Consider the following 16,935-nt stretch of genomic DNA (forward strand, 5'->3'; position numbering starts at 1 on the left):
ATTGCAAGTAATTTTGCTTGCTAAAAACTGCACTTAAACAGAGGCTGGGGCTAACTTGATCTAAAATCAGGCCTTGAATTATTTAATAAAATTAACTGTTCTGCTTTCAAAGTTCTGTGCAAGATATGTACAACTGTCCATGTTCAGTACTGCACAGCACTCCCTTAAAGTCTTAAATGCCATACAGGATTTTAGTTTGAAACACATTCTAATAAAAAAATCAGTACAAATCTGTTTGAACAGATGTACCCTCAGACAGTAGTGAAGGGGTTAATTTGGAACATTTTTGGTCAAATAAAACACATACAAAATGTTTCTTTGCTTTTGATATCTGACCTTCACAAAAATATTTAACACATCTCCTAAAACACTGCCAAATTATTGAGACATGCACTGTTCTATATCCTCTCTTTTCTATCATCAATTGCCTGGTTAAGTCTTTAGAAGGAATGACCTTGTCTTCCACCTTTCCAGGCCTAAAATGTCCAAATCATCAGTCTCCCTCTTCTAGATATCGACCTCCCCTCCCCACTTAGCACAGCAACTATACAAGCCTCACAAAGGGGGAAGATCACTCCCCAGGGCATTTAGTTCACAAAGCTCAACAGATTATCTTTCCTCCAAACTTAAGAAGTTATTTGATCTCTGAGGGCTATTTATAGATTGTGGAATTCAAAACTGCTACTAGCATTTCCTTCTTTAACATTCTTTGATCCGGTCATGAAAAAGCAGCCGTTTGGTTCAAAACATTTGACCATATTATGATGATATCATTAAAGGAAATGGAAGGTCACAAAGCAAAGAATATGTAGAAATATCATACTGTGACATAATTAGCCTCTGAAAGTCATAACAAGCCTTGGTATGCTGCAGGTACAAATAATCCAATATCCAAAATGTTTGGTGGATAAATTTCTCAGGAAGCACAAACTCACTGTATATGTGGAAATCCCAGTGCATATCTTAGTTGTAGTACACAAACAATGAGACCCTATATATGCTGTTTATTCAACATTTAAATCTTTCTCATTTTACATTAAATGTAAGTGCTCATTTGAGGATCTGTATTAACACAGTAAGTGCAAGCTTGTCCTTTCCAACTCTATTCCTAGGATTCTGTGAAAAGACCCACTACATCTGCTATTCTTACTCCCTGCCAATACAGAGTTTCCAAGTAATTTAAAATAACTCATCTTTTTGACAGGCATTACCAACATATTGTATGTGAGGTTCTGAAAGAGAGATCCTTGTCCATTTATCTTTTCAACTTAAGGAAAAAAATAGAAGAAGCAAGTATTTAAATAGCGGTACTGCAACATATAGTAATTGGGTTTTGTTTGAAGCTGCCTTACAAATGAAATAAAAACCCATCAGTACTATAAATTGGTAATAATAATTTACCACCTGGTAAGCTGCTTCTTAGATTTCACTCCCCTTAGTATCATTAAAGTATGACCTGCAATTTACAGCAAAGGATGAGCTATGTAGCATATCAGCGTGCTGACAGAAACTAGCTATTCTGATAGAAATAATTTACATTTCAAAGAAATATTAAATCTTGTATTTTATAGCTCACTTTAAAAGAAATCTGTTAGGCACTAGAATTTTTACAGTCTTTCCAATGTACAGCTAATGAAAAGATTCTACACCAAAAACATTCCAGAAAAGAGGCTATTCACTTGGAACTGGCAAATATGTCTGTGCAGATCTACAGTTCTGTGAACGCTTATCTCAGCATTGCACTCCCAGCACCATTTAAAACCATGAATTCTGGAGCATCACAAGCATGATCCCTTGTGGAGCTGAACGTTTTGTGAGAATTTTATATAAACAGTCCATGAACCCAAATGCCCTCAGTTCCCTTCCTCTATTTAAAATCCTGTCCACAGACTTAGGAGAAGCAGGGAATGAAGGTGGATATTTAGAAAAAACTAGTTATGAGTAAGTAACCACCTTTTCTTTATTAAAATTTTTCTCTCTAGAAATAAGCATCTGACTCAGCTCACATGAGAGAGTAATCGTTGCGATCTGAGCTCAATGTAGGTGTTTTACAGATTTCAGAAAAGGTGATATTCTTTAAGCACGCTTAGAAGCCACCTTACATTTAGTAGAGTGACCCCTCTGCCACCAGATTTCCTGTCTGATCATAGTAGTCCTGATAGTTGTTAAACAGAAATTACTTTCCCCTAGACTTGTCCCCAAAGACAATGAGCAACCTCAAATTTTCTAAAAGGCTTTGTTTTAATGAAAATAATAGCTCATATGCTCTTTGGACATTAACTGACATGTGGAAATTAAGCTCCATAAATTGAAGAGGCTTTGAGAAGACCTGGGAGGTTAATGTACTGATTGAGACAGAGTTAAGAAATCACCTTAAATTTGGGATGTAGGTGTAGAACTATGTCCTGTGAAAGACTGAATAGAACTTTAGGGAATACCTTTCTCACCCAGGCATTTCAGGCAGCAAATGTGCTGGTTGGGTCATCACAAATATTTTGACAAGAAAATGCACTACTCAAAACCTGACATTTTGTCCAGATCCCCCTTTTTACAGATAGAAAACCAACTGTAAAGAAGCACAGATCTCTCACTAAATTAACTATCTTTATCAAATGGTGGTGGTGGTGGGGGGTTCTTAATTTAAAATGGATTAGCTACTAAACCATTAATAAATTGAATCAAATGGGCAGGACAACTGGATGAAATGCACTGAGGATGGCTGCAGACATGGCCCTCACCCCCAGTGTCTGGCTCTGTGTGAAGGACATGTTTACTGCTTTAAGTAGTTCTAGGATTTGCAACACATAGGAATGTGTGCTCAGAATAAGTGGGGATCCACAGATGCAATCTTTGATGGAGAAATGATTGCATTCTGCAATTCTAGCTCTAATGTATTGTTCTTTACTTAGGTTTGGTGCCCAAAATTCTGTCTGCATTAATTATGCTCTGATCATATTGTAATCAGTGCTTAATTTGTGCCAGGACTTGCCAGGGCTGAGTTCATGGCCCTGGCACCTCTGGGCTTGCTGTGTCAATTATGAAAGTAAAAAAATTGCTTGAGCTCCAGCGTCTAACTGCTTGACCTTGGCACGTATTTCATTACAAATTAAGCACTGATTGTAATTATGAAGTTTAGCATACTGTATATGGAGGTCAGGCCCCATCTACCTTGTATTCTTTGTTTTGAAACTCACTAAATCATCATTCACAATTCACCTACTCCCATTTTGTGACCCCAGAGACAATAAATGGGACTGGTTCTATAGCTCCCAGAAAGAGACAGTGGACCTCTTGTTTTAAGTGTTTTTCTTGAGATGGATCCCAGAAGAGGGACAGAGAGCAGGGGTCAGATGGAGGAACAGAATGGAAGTGGATAGAATGGCCCTCTTTCATGACTTCCAGTATCCACTTTTCTGAAGTAAGGTACTCCCAGGCAGGTAGGTAGTAAGAGAGTGGGTCTCCAAAGGAGGGGTAGTCACACAACTGGTGATCCAGTGGAGTGGAATACTTGATGACGCCAATGAAGGCATCAGAAGTCTCTCTTAAGAGAGAGGGGTTGACTGGGTAGAAGTAAGGATGGGAGTACCTCGTTTCTGAGGTCTAGCCTTTCTCCTGAAGGCTCCTGAGGCTTAGGGAAAGTGTGCTCATGGTAGTGCTCCATTTCTGAGCAGTTTGAGATCAACTAAACTGGCTTCTCATTGCAGGCACATAAATCCCCAGTGATCGCAACACTGTCTTGGAGTCCTTGAGTATGTCTGTATGCTTGGGAAAGAGCTTAAGGTCTACCGCCATGTTTTGAACTTCTCTTGGAAGTCCTAAGGATTGGATCAAGGATGCTCTTCTCATGACCATCAACCTGGCCACAGACCTGGAAGGTGTATGAGTGGCATCTAAGGCAGCTTGTAGAGCGGTTTTCCTATCAACTGTCCTTCAGTGATGATAGACTGGAATTGATCTTTCTGGTCTTGTGGCAAATGCTCAATAAAATGTGTAAACTTGAAGTATGTATTGAAATCATATTTTGCCATCAAGGCCTAGCATTTGGCAATGTGAAATTGGAGAGTGGCTGATGAAAAGTTCTTCTTTCCCATCAAGTCCAGCTGTTTAGATTCCTTATCCGATGGAGAGGCCCTAAATCATGTTTGACTGTTTCTCTCATTGGTAGCCTCCATCATAAAGGAATTGGGTTTAAGGTGGGAGAAGATGTACTCCATTCCTTTGTGTGGGATGCAATATTTTTTTTTTATCTGCCCACTTACAGATCAGTGGAATTGTGGCAGATGTTTGCCACAGGGCCTATACGGGAGATATAGATAGGACAGTGTTTACCTAGGGATGTCAGGATGTCCACCAGGGAATGTTTGGGCTCTTGCACCTCCTCTAGTGGGATTTGAAGGGAGTCCACTAGCCTTTTCAGGAGTTCCTGGAATGTTTTGAAATCCTCTTTGTAAGAGGCCGATGGTGGCATTACCACCTCATCTAGAGATAAAGACTTTCCAGATGGAGGTGAGATCTTCTCTGCCTGAGTCTCCTCTTCCTTTTGTACATCTTGCAAGCCTGGAGAAGTGCAGAGGTGTGAGGACATTCTGTAGAAGCTCATGGGTGGTATGATACTGGTGCTTTCTCCTAGGCATCCAATGAAGTTGGTCACTGTAGGGGCCCAGTGGTCTCAGTGACCCCACTGGGGAGGGACCCAACGATAATCCTAGTCTCCGAGCCTATGATATGTGGATGGTTCCCCAGGCTTGTCTTCATGCAAGGGGCTCATAGGGATGGGGTAGGATAGTACAGTACTGGGATGGATCCATGTACTGAGATCTCTGAGTCGGAGGTGTCGTCCTCCGAATTAAGGCAGGAGGAGCTCTCTGATGTTCTAATCTGTACTAAAAGCTGGAGGTATAAACCAGTCCCAACATGCTGCTTTTGTAGTGGTACCATGGAGGCGATGGTGGTAGATCCTCCTTTCATTTGCGATTCAGGTTCAGAGATAAGAAGATCCTCTGAAGAAAGGAACCTGGAAGGAGGTGGAGGGCTTGGATATCCATCACCTGAAGCTCAAGTCGATACTGGGTGATGAGATTGAGGTTGTTGCAGTACCAAGATGGTTGTAGTGTCCTGCCCTCTTTCAGAGATATTGCAAGATACCGGTACCAGGGTGTCAATGATAGCTCTGTGGGTCTCGCTATGTCTAAAGGAAGTAGATGGTGGTGCTGTGGTATTTGCTCTTGAGGTAGGCACATCTGAGTGGGTCTTCTTCCTCAGAACCGATACCTCAATACCAGACCTAGTCCAAAACTCCGCTGTACCCTTAGAAAGATGAGAGGTCTCCCAAGAGTGGGTCATATGCGGTGATTTTTCCCTCCTCTTCATTTCCCTCCTGGGAGAAGAATGCTTCCTCTTTTTTGAGGTCTTATTGTCCAGGGCTGCAAATGAAGCAGCAACAGTAACCAAGGCTGTCTGTAACATAGATGCCAATATACGGGTGTGTGTGTGTGTGGGGGGAAGTGGACCCCTCAGGAGCTAGGGCATGCTTCATTAGGATTAGCTTCAGTCTAGTGGGAGTAAAATCCCTTTCCCCTATCTTGAGCAGGAACAGTCTCCACTGCCCCTAATTGGAGGAGATGATCTACCTTTTGGGCAGTAAATATTCGTGAGAGGAGTCCATGAAGAGAGACGGGGTGGGTGGGTGGTATAGACAGGAAAGGAATGGTATAGCCCATTCGGGTGACTTGTAGGGACGATTTGTCCTTGGTGATAGCTAGGTACCTCCCATTGAGGTAGAATGGGAGCAAACGGTCTCCAAATAGCTGGGTGGATGGTATATGTGCTGGAATGTGGGAGAGGTCTTCCAGACCCTCCACCAAGCCTTCAAATTTGCTTATTAGAGGAAGTAGTGGTGGTAGAGGGCGTCATCGTTGTGGTCTCTGTCGCTGTCATTGCTGGTGTTGTTTGTAAGGCCTCTGGTGTTGCTGTGTATATGTCGGGTATCTAGGCGACTGATACGTTTGATACCTGTATTGTCTCCTTCTTCTGGCAGGTGTATGAATGCTGAGGGACCGGAGGCTAGCACGTGAATCCTTCAGGGTGTGCAGTACTTCATTGGTTTTGACTGCAAACAATTTTTCTCTGTCGAAAGGGAGATCTTCGACCGTATTTTGTATCTCCCGTGGGAATGCCAAAGAATTAAACCATGAGGCTCGTCGCATAACAACCACCATAGTGATGGACTTCGCAGTCATGTCAGCAGCGTTCAGCGAGACAGAGCCATGAAATCACCTGTCCTTCAGAGATCAGCAATTTGAATTGTTGCCTCTTTTTCTCAGGAATGTCATTAATAAAGTCCATACATTTGCCATAGTTCCTGTGGTCATATTTGGCAAGTAATGCCGTGGGTAATTCGCCACTCTAAATTGAAGTGTGGATGATGAGTATACTTTGTGGCCGAATAGGTCCAACTCTTACTCTCCTTATTGAAAAGGGTGGATCGAAATTGCTGTTGTTTGTCCCTTTGGTTGCCTGCTTCCACTACCAGCAAGTTGGGTGCTGGTAGTGGATCCCTTGCAGGAAACATAATATTTTCGGTCCACCCTTTTGCATGTTGGGGGTATTGTGGCTGGAGTTTGCCACACTGTCTTGGTGGGTTCCATGATAGCCACATTGATTGGCAATGCTATTTTGCAGGAGAAAGATGTCTGTAGGATATCAGTTAACTCATGTTGAGTTTCCGGCACTTCCTCCAGAGCAATCTTAAGCTCATTAGCTACTCTTTTGAACAAGTCTTGGAAGTGAGTACAGTCATCTGCCATGGTTGGTGATGGAGGTATAATAGCCTCGTCTGGTGAGGAGGAAGAATTATTGTTGGTTGGCGAGGTGTTGGGAGCAGTGTCCTCTTCCTGCTCTGCCATGGGTTCCTCCTGTGTGTCCACAGCTACAGTCTCCAAAGGTGGAGGCGGGAATCTGGTGTCTTCCCTATGTGCGCTGGGGTGCATGTTATGGTGTCTTCTGTAAGACCCCCAGGGATTCCAGTATGGCCAGTGACCAGGGAAGGTCCCATCCATGGGTAGTCATATCAAGGTGGCATGTCATGAGCGTATGTGGACCATGATCGTAGTGGTCCAGCAGCAATAGGTATCCTGATTAGGGAAGAATGGTGAGGGGAGACTACCCCTTCAACCTCTTCATCTTCATCACTTGAAAACTGTGATGGTATGGGAGATAGTTGTTGGTGTGGTACCACTGGCCCCGGTGAGACATTGGTGCCTAAGAGAGGAGACTCCGGGCTCGGGGAGACCAACAAATCCTTATGGTGCAGAAAATGGCATGGTGCCAAAAGCATCGGTGCTGCAGGGCCGGGTGCGATTGCACTGGTGGTGCGGTGTGCTGAGTCGGTGCTGATGTTGCTTGTGTTGGCACTGTGGCGATAGCAGCATTAGTCTGTGGCGTGGAAATAGGAGCAGTTGCCAGTGCCATCTCCTTTGGAGGTACCAGTGGTGCCGTGATGGAGACAGGCAGCTTAAAGCCATTATCCTTGGCACCGGAGTGGTGGGTGCCAGCGGCTGCCACCACATGAACAGTGCCAGAGGTGCCTGGAGTGTCGTAGGTGCTAAGCTGTGGTGAGGCCAGCATCAATGAGAGCGATTTGGTCAGCGAGCATTTTGTGCTGGTCTGCTCTCTATGAGGTGAGGAAGATAACTGTTTTTTTTACTATTTTTTTGGCCTTCAGGCACCTTGGCAGTGAAGAGACCGGTGACCTCTGCTGAGAACAGGGTTCCTGCCCAGGGTTGGAGGCTGGTCTTAGGGACTTCTCCATTAAGCTGAGTTTAAGCCTCAGGACTTGTCTACATTACCTGCAGGATCGACGGGCAGCGCCGAGTGCTCTCCTGTCGACTCCGGTACTCCACCAGAGCGAGAGGAGCAGATGGAGTTGACGGGGGAGTGTCAGCGGTCGACTCACCGCAATGAAGACACCGCAGTGAGTAGATCTAAGTACGTTGACTTCAGCTATGTTATTCACGTAGCTGAAGTTGCGTAACTTAGATTGATTTCCCCCTCCCCCTACCCCCAGTGTAGACCAGGCCTCAGGTATCTATCCCTTTATGCCCTAGCCTTCAGCTTGTTACAGTGGGCACTTTCTGGGGAATGTGAGATTCCCCCAGGCAACTGACACATTGAGTGTGTCCATCTGATACAGGAATTGCCTCTCTGCATGTCATGCATCTTTTAAAACCTAATGAATCAGGCTTTTCCTAAACTACTACTAACTGTACTATGGGATGGAAAATAATATTTTTTTTAAACAGGGGACATAATTTTAACAACTGAAACTTAACTTGTCTATCCTAATTTACTAATTTATCTAACTTGTCAATTTGAAAACAAAGGTTTTCAATGGGACTGCTGAGCACCATCTCAGGCCGGGGATGGTTGAGAAGGAACCGAGGAGTCCGGGTCGCATGCACACTAGCTGAAGAGCCAGCAGTGTGCGAAGCAGACACCGTGCACTGCTGCAAAACTCTCCGAGCAAAGGCGCAGGGATGCACCTTCACCTGGAGTGGAGTGGAGTACCCACAGGGACATCTCTCTCGAAGAACCTGTTCTTTCAAATGTCCCAACCCCCTTTCCAGGTGCTGCTCCTTGTCTTACAATAAACAAAACTCTAGCTTCCAGTTTCTATTTCCTTTACCAAGACCAGTTTTTCATCCCAGCTGCTGCTCCCTCAAGTTAACATCACAATTGACTCGCCTCACAGCTACCAACCATTCTAGGTTTCCCCTGCCAATGCCACCTTTGTCATCTATAGCAAAAGCCTCTACCCCCCACCTCTTATGGTATTAAGGCTATATAACAGTGGTGGGCAACCTGCTGCACGCGGCCCATCTGGGTAATCTGCAGGCAGGCTGCAAGATAGTTTGTTTATATTGACTGTCTGTTGGCATGGCTGCCCGCTGCTCCCAGTGGCTGCGGCTCACCGTTTCCGGCCAATGAGAGCGGCGGGAAGCAGTGGCCAGCATGTCCCTGCCCACCACCGCATATAACATTTCTCGTTTCTCAGCTATTAATCTTTCCCATGTGGTAACTAAATTCTGTGACAAAGCGATGTTTCTAGAACACTAAAAACCTACAGGTACACTTAAACATTCAAAAGAGACATTTGTATTGAATTAAAAGTTAAATTAATGACTTTTATTCATTTAAATATTTAATTCAATAACATTAGTTTTTGAATTTTTACACTTATTTCTCTGCTGCCATGGAATTTTCCATTTATCACAGCATTTAGCACAGGTGTGCTGCAAAAGTCAAAGGCTTTATGTACTATGTTTGGCTTCCAATTTGTTAAAATTAAAAACACCATTATAAGGCATTCTTTTCTATTAAAATAGCAAAATAGACAGATCAGCTCTCAGTTTATAAATTTTCCTTCTTCCAGGACACCACTTTTTTTTTTTTTTTTAGGGAGTAATACACAACTGTTATTTGCTAATGACTTGTTACAGTTGGTATATGTACGGCACTGTATATCAGTATCTCAAGAGAGAGGCATGAAAGTTAGGATGATGATTCTTAACAAAAGCACTGTAAAATTTCCACCTACACAGATTTTAAATTATTTATCTGTACTAGCACTTCAAGATTAATGGCACTAAGAAATTCATAGAACTGCGGGTAAAACTGACAAGTTTTCTTTACAAGAGCAACAATATGAATGGATCACATTTTCTTTATTTCATAGTTTGGACACAACTACTTTCACAAATAACCACTAACAGCTAACTCACTAGTCTTTCAATTATTATAGGATGTGTGTGTGTGACACACACCTTCAACCCCCTCAGAAATCACTGTATGTTAAATAAGGACATTAAATAAAACATGGCTGCAGAGAAACCACATCTCCAGTGCAATGAATTTAAATTATTTTTACTACAAGAAGGAATTTTATACCTTACCACGCTACATTTATGTTCTAAAAATAAATTATTAAAGGAAAAGATTTCAGAGAATTCCTTAGGTATTTCTTCAGTTAACTTATGATAATACTTACAGCACTGATTTCTCATGCTAGCCACAGCCAAAACAGGCTGAATGCTTTTATTATTTTTCACTGAAGAATTAATTTTATTAACACAGGCCTATCATCATGTATAAAGAAACATATTCATTCCACTTAATTGAAAACAAACAATTATTCTTCCTCTATGTACAAATATAGCATCACTGGTATGGGGAGAACAAAGTAATATAGAAGTCTTTGTGATAAGAAAAAAATGAGGGGAAGATACCTTATATTCAAAACATATGGACACTCCCTCTCTGAGCTACAATTTTTCAGATGTTATGGATTCATTAATTTAAACAGAGTATTTCAGTGTTGGAAACCATTTTGATTTCCTTTTTACAGAATATTAAGCAAATACATAAGGCAGAAATAATTCAAATGCTAGCTCTGATAACATTAAATCCCATTTCTGGTTGTTTGATTTCAATGTGCGATCACTGATTTTGTGAAATTAATAACTTCTAACAAACTTAGTAAATTTTATTCAAACCAAATCACATTTTTAAAGTAATTGATGCAATATTCTGATTCGTTCTATAAAATCTATGTATGAATCCATGTAATTTCTGTTCTTTCCGCTCCTCATTTTTTCCCGTAGAAAGTCAGTAATTCTATACGTTCCTTGTTTCACCCCTGAGGTACAATGCTTCCTGGAGCTCCTGGTGGAACCATATATTTCTATACTTCAGGGTAGTGCATAGCGAATACAATCCAGTCACTCTCCTGATTTGATTTTTCTTCTTTTGCATTAGAAGATTTTATTCATATAAAATTATGAGGGAAATTCAAAGTCCTTGCAAAACTTCAGTTTCTTCTGTCAACCCTAAATCAAAGTTCATGTCAAGCATCTGTATCTTGCCCAAATGTACTTCATTCTCACTGTTCATTTATGCTGTGAGCCCCTAAAAGTGAATTTTTTCTTATTTTCTTTGTTGCTGTGTGGACACAGAGGAGAACATCTTAAAAGAGATCTCTGCTATTGTCTGCTGAAAGAGAATACCCCAGTGACATATCAAAAGAGAATCACCTGATGTGTATCCTGGTATAGATGACCCCATTGCCATACAAGTTAAGTTTAACAGAAGGGAGTGAAGTTTTTACAGGGCTTCTGTAAATCACTCCGTTTTGTATGGTAAAAATTTCTAATGGAAGAAAAAAAAAAAACATGTTGATATAAAGCCTCTCCTAGCTCCATGGTGCATAGGGGCAGTGCTGTCACTCCAACACACTTTCAGAGGGTGCAGCATGTGCTCTGCTACATGGCTGGTCAGAGGGTAGGACCACAGTAATGCTTCCTTCCTAACCCCTTTGGAGTGGCTAGCACCTCTAAATAAATGCATACTTTGCAATCAGTTGAGCATAAGGACTGAGATTTGCTTGAATCTCGCATGGGGGTTTAAGACAGGAGGCTCCGTGAGCCCTCCTCTACCCTTACACTTCTGTAACTTACCAAACTAATTTGCCAAACTTTTTTAGATTTTATTACTTAAATCATAAACCATTTTCCTCCATTAAAAACCTTGATATTATTTTAGCCCAGATGAGAGCAAGAACTGTTTGTAAGTGAACCCTTAAAATTCAAAGCCAGAGAAGCCTGGTAAAGAACAAATGGTTTCCCCCATCTCTCATAATTGTTCCCCCTATCTCTCCACTCCCCTATCAAAGGATTCACATTGGGCAAACCTGTTCTTCTAAGCAAGGAGTGCTGGATATAGCTTCTTCAAGGAACTTGTTAAATGACAATCCTGGATCAGTAAGACAGGCAGTACCCCAACCTTTCCTGTAAAGTACTGCCAGGCACTGCTAGCCCAGAGAATGAGGAACCAATACTGAGTTGCCACTTGGGTCATGCTGCATGACCATGAAATTGGTGGACTGGCTCCCCCTCTTACCCCTGTTTTGTTTAACTGCAACATTCTTCTACTTCCTTATCAGTGTGGTTTAGTAAACATTTGCAAGAATAAATGCAGTATTGTCAAAAGCATTTGTAGTGCATTTTGGGCTAAATACTATTTTAACAATCTCTCTCCTGATTCTCTGACAGTAAACACCCATTAGTGCCTAGTATGTAAGCCTATAACTGAACTTGTCAAAGGCCATTTGTGCAAGAAAGTATGAATACCCATCTCACTCCTCTGTAATATCCTCAGAATCGTAACTACATCAAGCAAAATGGGCCCTGTGTATTTTTCTGAAATTTGAACGTTTACCAAATTGCACAGACATAATTTCCCCAAATACTTAAATTTTAAACCAATAACTAGATTGCCAAGGGTAAACATGAAAATGACATACCCCCACCATCACATCTGTTATAAGATTACAGTTGCTCACTAAGAAATCTTTCAATATCCAATCATTGTAAGCATAGTCCTTTACTTGAAAAAGGGGAGGTGTGTGTGGTTTTACTCTCAGAGACTTGGAGAATGTGAGAGCTCCTCGGGCAAATCATGAGTTTGTGGAAAATCAGCAGTAATTCTATGAGCAGTTGCTTTTAAAAATCTGTTCTAAAACAAATACCAAACATGTCAGAGTCAACAACTCACCCTTCCTGGGTTTAGTTTTTATTTACACTGAAATTAACAACATAAAATTCAGTTCAGACCTTCACACTGGGTTTGACTGCTCCTAGGATTCCTACCCTAGCACTGCTCAGCCTTCCCCCTAGATCAGTGGTTCTCAAATTTTTGTACTGGTGACCCCTTTCACATAGCAAGCCTCTGTGAGCGACCCACCCCTTATAAATTAAAAACACTTTTTTACATATTTAACACCATTATAAATGCTGGAGGCAAAGCGAGGTTTGGGGTGGAGGCTGACAGCTCGCAACCCCCCATGTAATAACCTCATGACCCCCTGAGGGGTCCTGACCCCCAGTTTGAGAACCCCTGCCCTAGATCCTCCCTCTAAGGTTAATCCCACCTTCCCTATATCCAGGTCAGTTACAAGTCACCAGTTTAGAATCAGGAGAGCACACTTAACATTCCACAGAAGAATAAACACCTGCTACTAGGGTGGGCTATTTCAGGCAAACAATCTTATAAAGCTGAAGAACTTGATAGTTTCCACAAGACTAGGGTCCACAGTATGAGCCTGATGTGCCCATTAGGTTTTGGAAATCTGGTGCATTTTTACCTAATTTTATAAAACAGACCAACCAAACGTTCAGACTCTTTTGTTTTATAACGAGCCAAAAGACTGAGCAGACTATCCAGTCTATCAATTTTAGCAACGGCTTGTCCCACAAAGAGAATCTTGATCACAAGCTGTCTCAGCTTAATGGTATGATCCATCAGTGGTGCAGCTATCTCAAAAGAAATGTGTTTTTCATTTCTAAACAGAATAGCTATAACATTATTCACCAGAACTGAAAAAAAAAACCCACAATAAGAATGCAAAACTTCCTTCTACTCATTCTAGTCTTGGAAAGTGAAGTTATATAAACTCCACAGTTCCTATAGGATGCAACATGAATCCTCACTTTAGTGTAGTTAACATTTTCTATCTCCATGAATGGAGCTTTAACCGCAACTAATCATGCAGAACTGGAACATCTTTTTATTGAAAACTGGAATCTTAATCTCTGTCTGAGATTACATTCCAAAAAGTGGAGTGGTCTGATTTGGGATTCTTAGATATTTTATGTCTGTTTCTGTCTATAAACAACAGCTTCCCTACTTAGGTTTTCAGGAAATGTGGAAATTACGCTAACTCTGTATGGTGAAAGGTTTCTGTGATCTTGCTCAGCTGGGGTGCAATTGACCCCATGCTGAGGGCCAGCACAATACCTATATACCACTTAAGTTGTACATAAATGCTACCTGCTAGTCCTCTGCCTAAGTCACCCCAGTGATGTTTTTTGAGCTACTTGTTTTCTCCGGGCTCAACATTATTTCTAAAGGAAAGAATCTCAGCTGGTGTAAATCAGTATACTTCACTGAAGTTAACTGAGATACTATGATTTACACCGTCTGAGGACCTGGTCTATGAGCCCATATAGGAAGTCACTGTCATTCTAACTGATCCAATTTTCACTAGTTTTCATACTAATAAAGTAATGCTGTGGGCTCCTCCTAAACTCCTTCCATAGCTAGCTCTGAAACTGTACGTTGAATCAATCACCCAAATAATATTTTACATGTTCTTATACTCATTCTGGTAACAATTCTTTAAGCAAGTCATATATGCCTTATTTTTGACAGTTGTGCCTTAGGTCAAACTGTGTTCCAGAGAAACATGTCTAAAACATTGCTTCTCCATTTTTTTCATGTCTTCAGCTCTCCTATAACTCATTTACTTCTGCATTGCATCTATACTACCAAACGTCATATCTTCACTAATGGTAAAACGGTGGATTCTGTCTAAGTGAAGAAAGGGAACAGTGTTTTAACCATGTTGTTTAACTGTACAGGAGATCCAGGACAGAAACAGTCACAGAACCCACATCCTTTTATTCCATGTAGGGTTAATGACTTAGTGGTGAAACTGCCTTGTCTACACTGCAGCTTCCATTGCTGCTATCACACACAGAGTATAATAACTGTGAAGCCTGCTATAGTAGACAAAGCTGTGGAGAAAAGGAAATTACTTACCTGTCATCTTGTTCTTTGAAAGAAGCGATGGCAGATTTATATTCACCCATCTTTCTCTACCACAGAGTTATGGTCTTAGCGGTTAGATTTTTTTGTGTGGTCAAAAAGAAACTAGAATTGGAAACTATAGCATTCTATGTACCTTCACAAGTTACATGATCTACCCTCTTCAAAAGGTTCAGTTATTTTGGCTTGTTAGACAGCTTCCAAATCTCATGACTAAGTCTTGAAACCCAACAGTATGGAAAAGCAGAGGATTTCAATCTGAGAATAGTCATCCAGAACCTTTCCTGAATACTAAATTTACTTAGGCAAAAACATATAAATCTTAAATAAATGGGGGGAGGGATAGCTCAGTGGTTTGAGCATTGGCCTGCTAAACCCAGGGTTGTGAGTTCAATCCTTGAGGGGGCCATTTAGGGATCTGGGGCAAAAATTGGGGTTTGGTCCTGCTTTGAGCAGGGGGTTGGACTAGATGACCTCCTGAGGTCCCTTCCAACTCTGATATTCTGTGCGATTCTGTGATTTTTAGCAAAATACACAGATTTAACGATTATAAGGTACTTTAATAAATTTACAGTATGCATTATGCATGAAAAAGGAAGGGGAGAAAAGGGTGAAGGGGAACACGAAAAGACTGGCAGAGTACTGATTGGTCAATTTTTCACAATCTTAAAAAAGACACAAAGGACCAAAAAGGTGGGGGAGGAGGTGGCAAAGGCTCATCCTTGATTTTCTGATGTCAAAGTTCCATAGCTAAACGATGAGTTGTTCACTGAAGATCAGTAGATGATGGACAGGATGGATGAGAGGGGAGAGCTGAACAGCATTATGCCTGTCCTGGGACAGATGAGTGAAACAATCTTTGACAAACAGGGCTACAGTTCAAACTTCACTATGAGCCCAAAGTTGTACACATTTTAATAAAGAATGACCATGTGTCAATTACTGAAGACTTTACTCACACAAGTGCTTATAAATCTCACTCATGAAGGTAAAAACTGAGTACAGGTTTACTCCCAGAATTAGACTTAATTAATAAAAACAAAAATATAATAAATAGTAATGCCATGTCACAATTCTCTAGCACCTTCCGTCTAAGTCAATGGAAGTTGTAGGTGTTCAGCACCCTGGTATGAAAATGTTGGGCAGAATGACTTGCTCAAGATCACATAGGAAATCTGTTGCAGAACTAAGAGGCGAACCTATGCCTCCCCTTCTCAGTCCTGTGCCTTAACCCCCAAATCATCCTTCTTTTCATTTTGCAATTTATCAATTATTCAATAATTTATCAATCATTATCAATGATTATAATTTATCAAATTATTATCAATTTATTTACAGCACAAAGGAAATACTCTTCAATGTAAGAACCACAGTCATGTGTGGAAGTAAACTTACGTTCTTCTTCCTTTGGGTCAAGTTGTGTAACACTGACAGATAAACGGTCCACACGTTCTTGTAAGGAGTTAACCCTGAAGGAGAAACTGTGTGCTTCATTGAAAAGCTCACCAAATATATCTTCAGCATATTTACCTGCAACAGAAAAAATTGGAAAATAAGAATTCAAGAATGGCACAAGTGATCCAAAATGAATGCTTTTTTAAAAGACTGTCTTTTGAATTGCTGTTATGTTACAAAGATTATTTTTAATAGCTGACAGCTGTTAAAGGTGCCAATCTTAACAAAAACTTGTAATTACTGAGTTCATTAAGAATGTTAGATGAAAGGACATAGAGAAGTAAAAGGGATTTTATTCCACTGACAATGTATTTACTAAAAATGAAATTAGTATATCCAATACACTAATGAACAGATCCTCAACTGGTGTAAACTAAGGTAGCTACAGTGACATCTGTGCTCAGCTAGGATGATGTATACTATCTGAGGATGTAACCCTACAACTGGATTAAGTAATCTTTTCAAGTGTAATTAAAAAATACTAAGGTAAACTTGTCAGTTATATAATCTGACAGGTTTTCGTAAATAGAAACCCAGGTATTTAGTTTCAGTATAATTTGAATCAGATTATTCATAGATACAATTAAAAAATAATTACTTTCTTCCTTTGAGTGCTCAATATTGTAGAAACTGACCAACACGCACTGAGTCCTTCCATAGACTTCAGTAGCCAATGGACCTTTCCCTAATAACACAACCTATAGCCAAGTATCATGTAGAAAGATGCAGTACAAAATTCTCCATGTAGTTCTGCTACTCCTCCTCCATCCTAACCTGCAACGCCTTTTACATCTTAAGCCTGTCCTGAGCAGAGTCTGCCAA

At 40.9% G+C, this 16,935-nt stretch overlaps 1 protein-coding gene across 4 annotated transcripts in view; it reads right to left on the reverse strand.

Annotated features, from left to right (window-relative positions):
• Nucleotides 1–16,935, reverse strand: part of WASF1 (WASP family member 1) — a 168,642-nt gene that overhangs the window by 16,883 nt on the left and 134,824 nt on the right. For all 4 annotated transcript variants that reach the window (XM_074948231.1, XM_074948232.1, XM_074948230.1 and 1 more), the window contains one exon: nt 16,054–16,188. In XM_074948231.1, the coding sequence (XP_074804332.1) occupies nt 16,054–16,188 (135 nt within the window). The remainder of the gene's footprint in view (nt 1–16,053; nt 16,189–16,935) is intronic.

This window comes from Natator depressus, chromosome 3 (genome assembly GCF_965152275.1).
Source record: "Natator depressus isolate rNatDep1 chromosome 3, rNatDep2.hap1, whole genome shotgun sequence".
Classification (NCBI taxonomy): Eukaryota; Metazoa; Chordata; order Testudines; family Cheloniidae; genus Natator; species Natator depressus.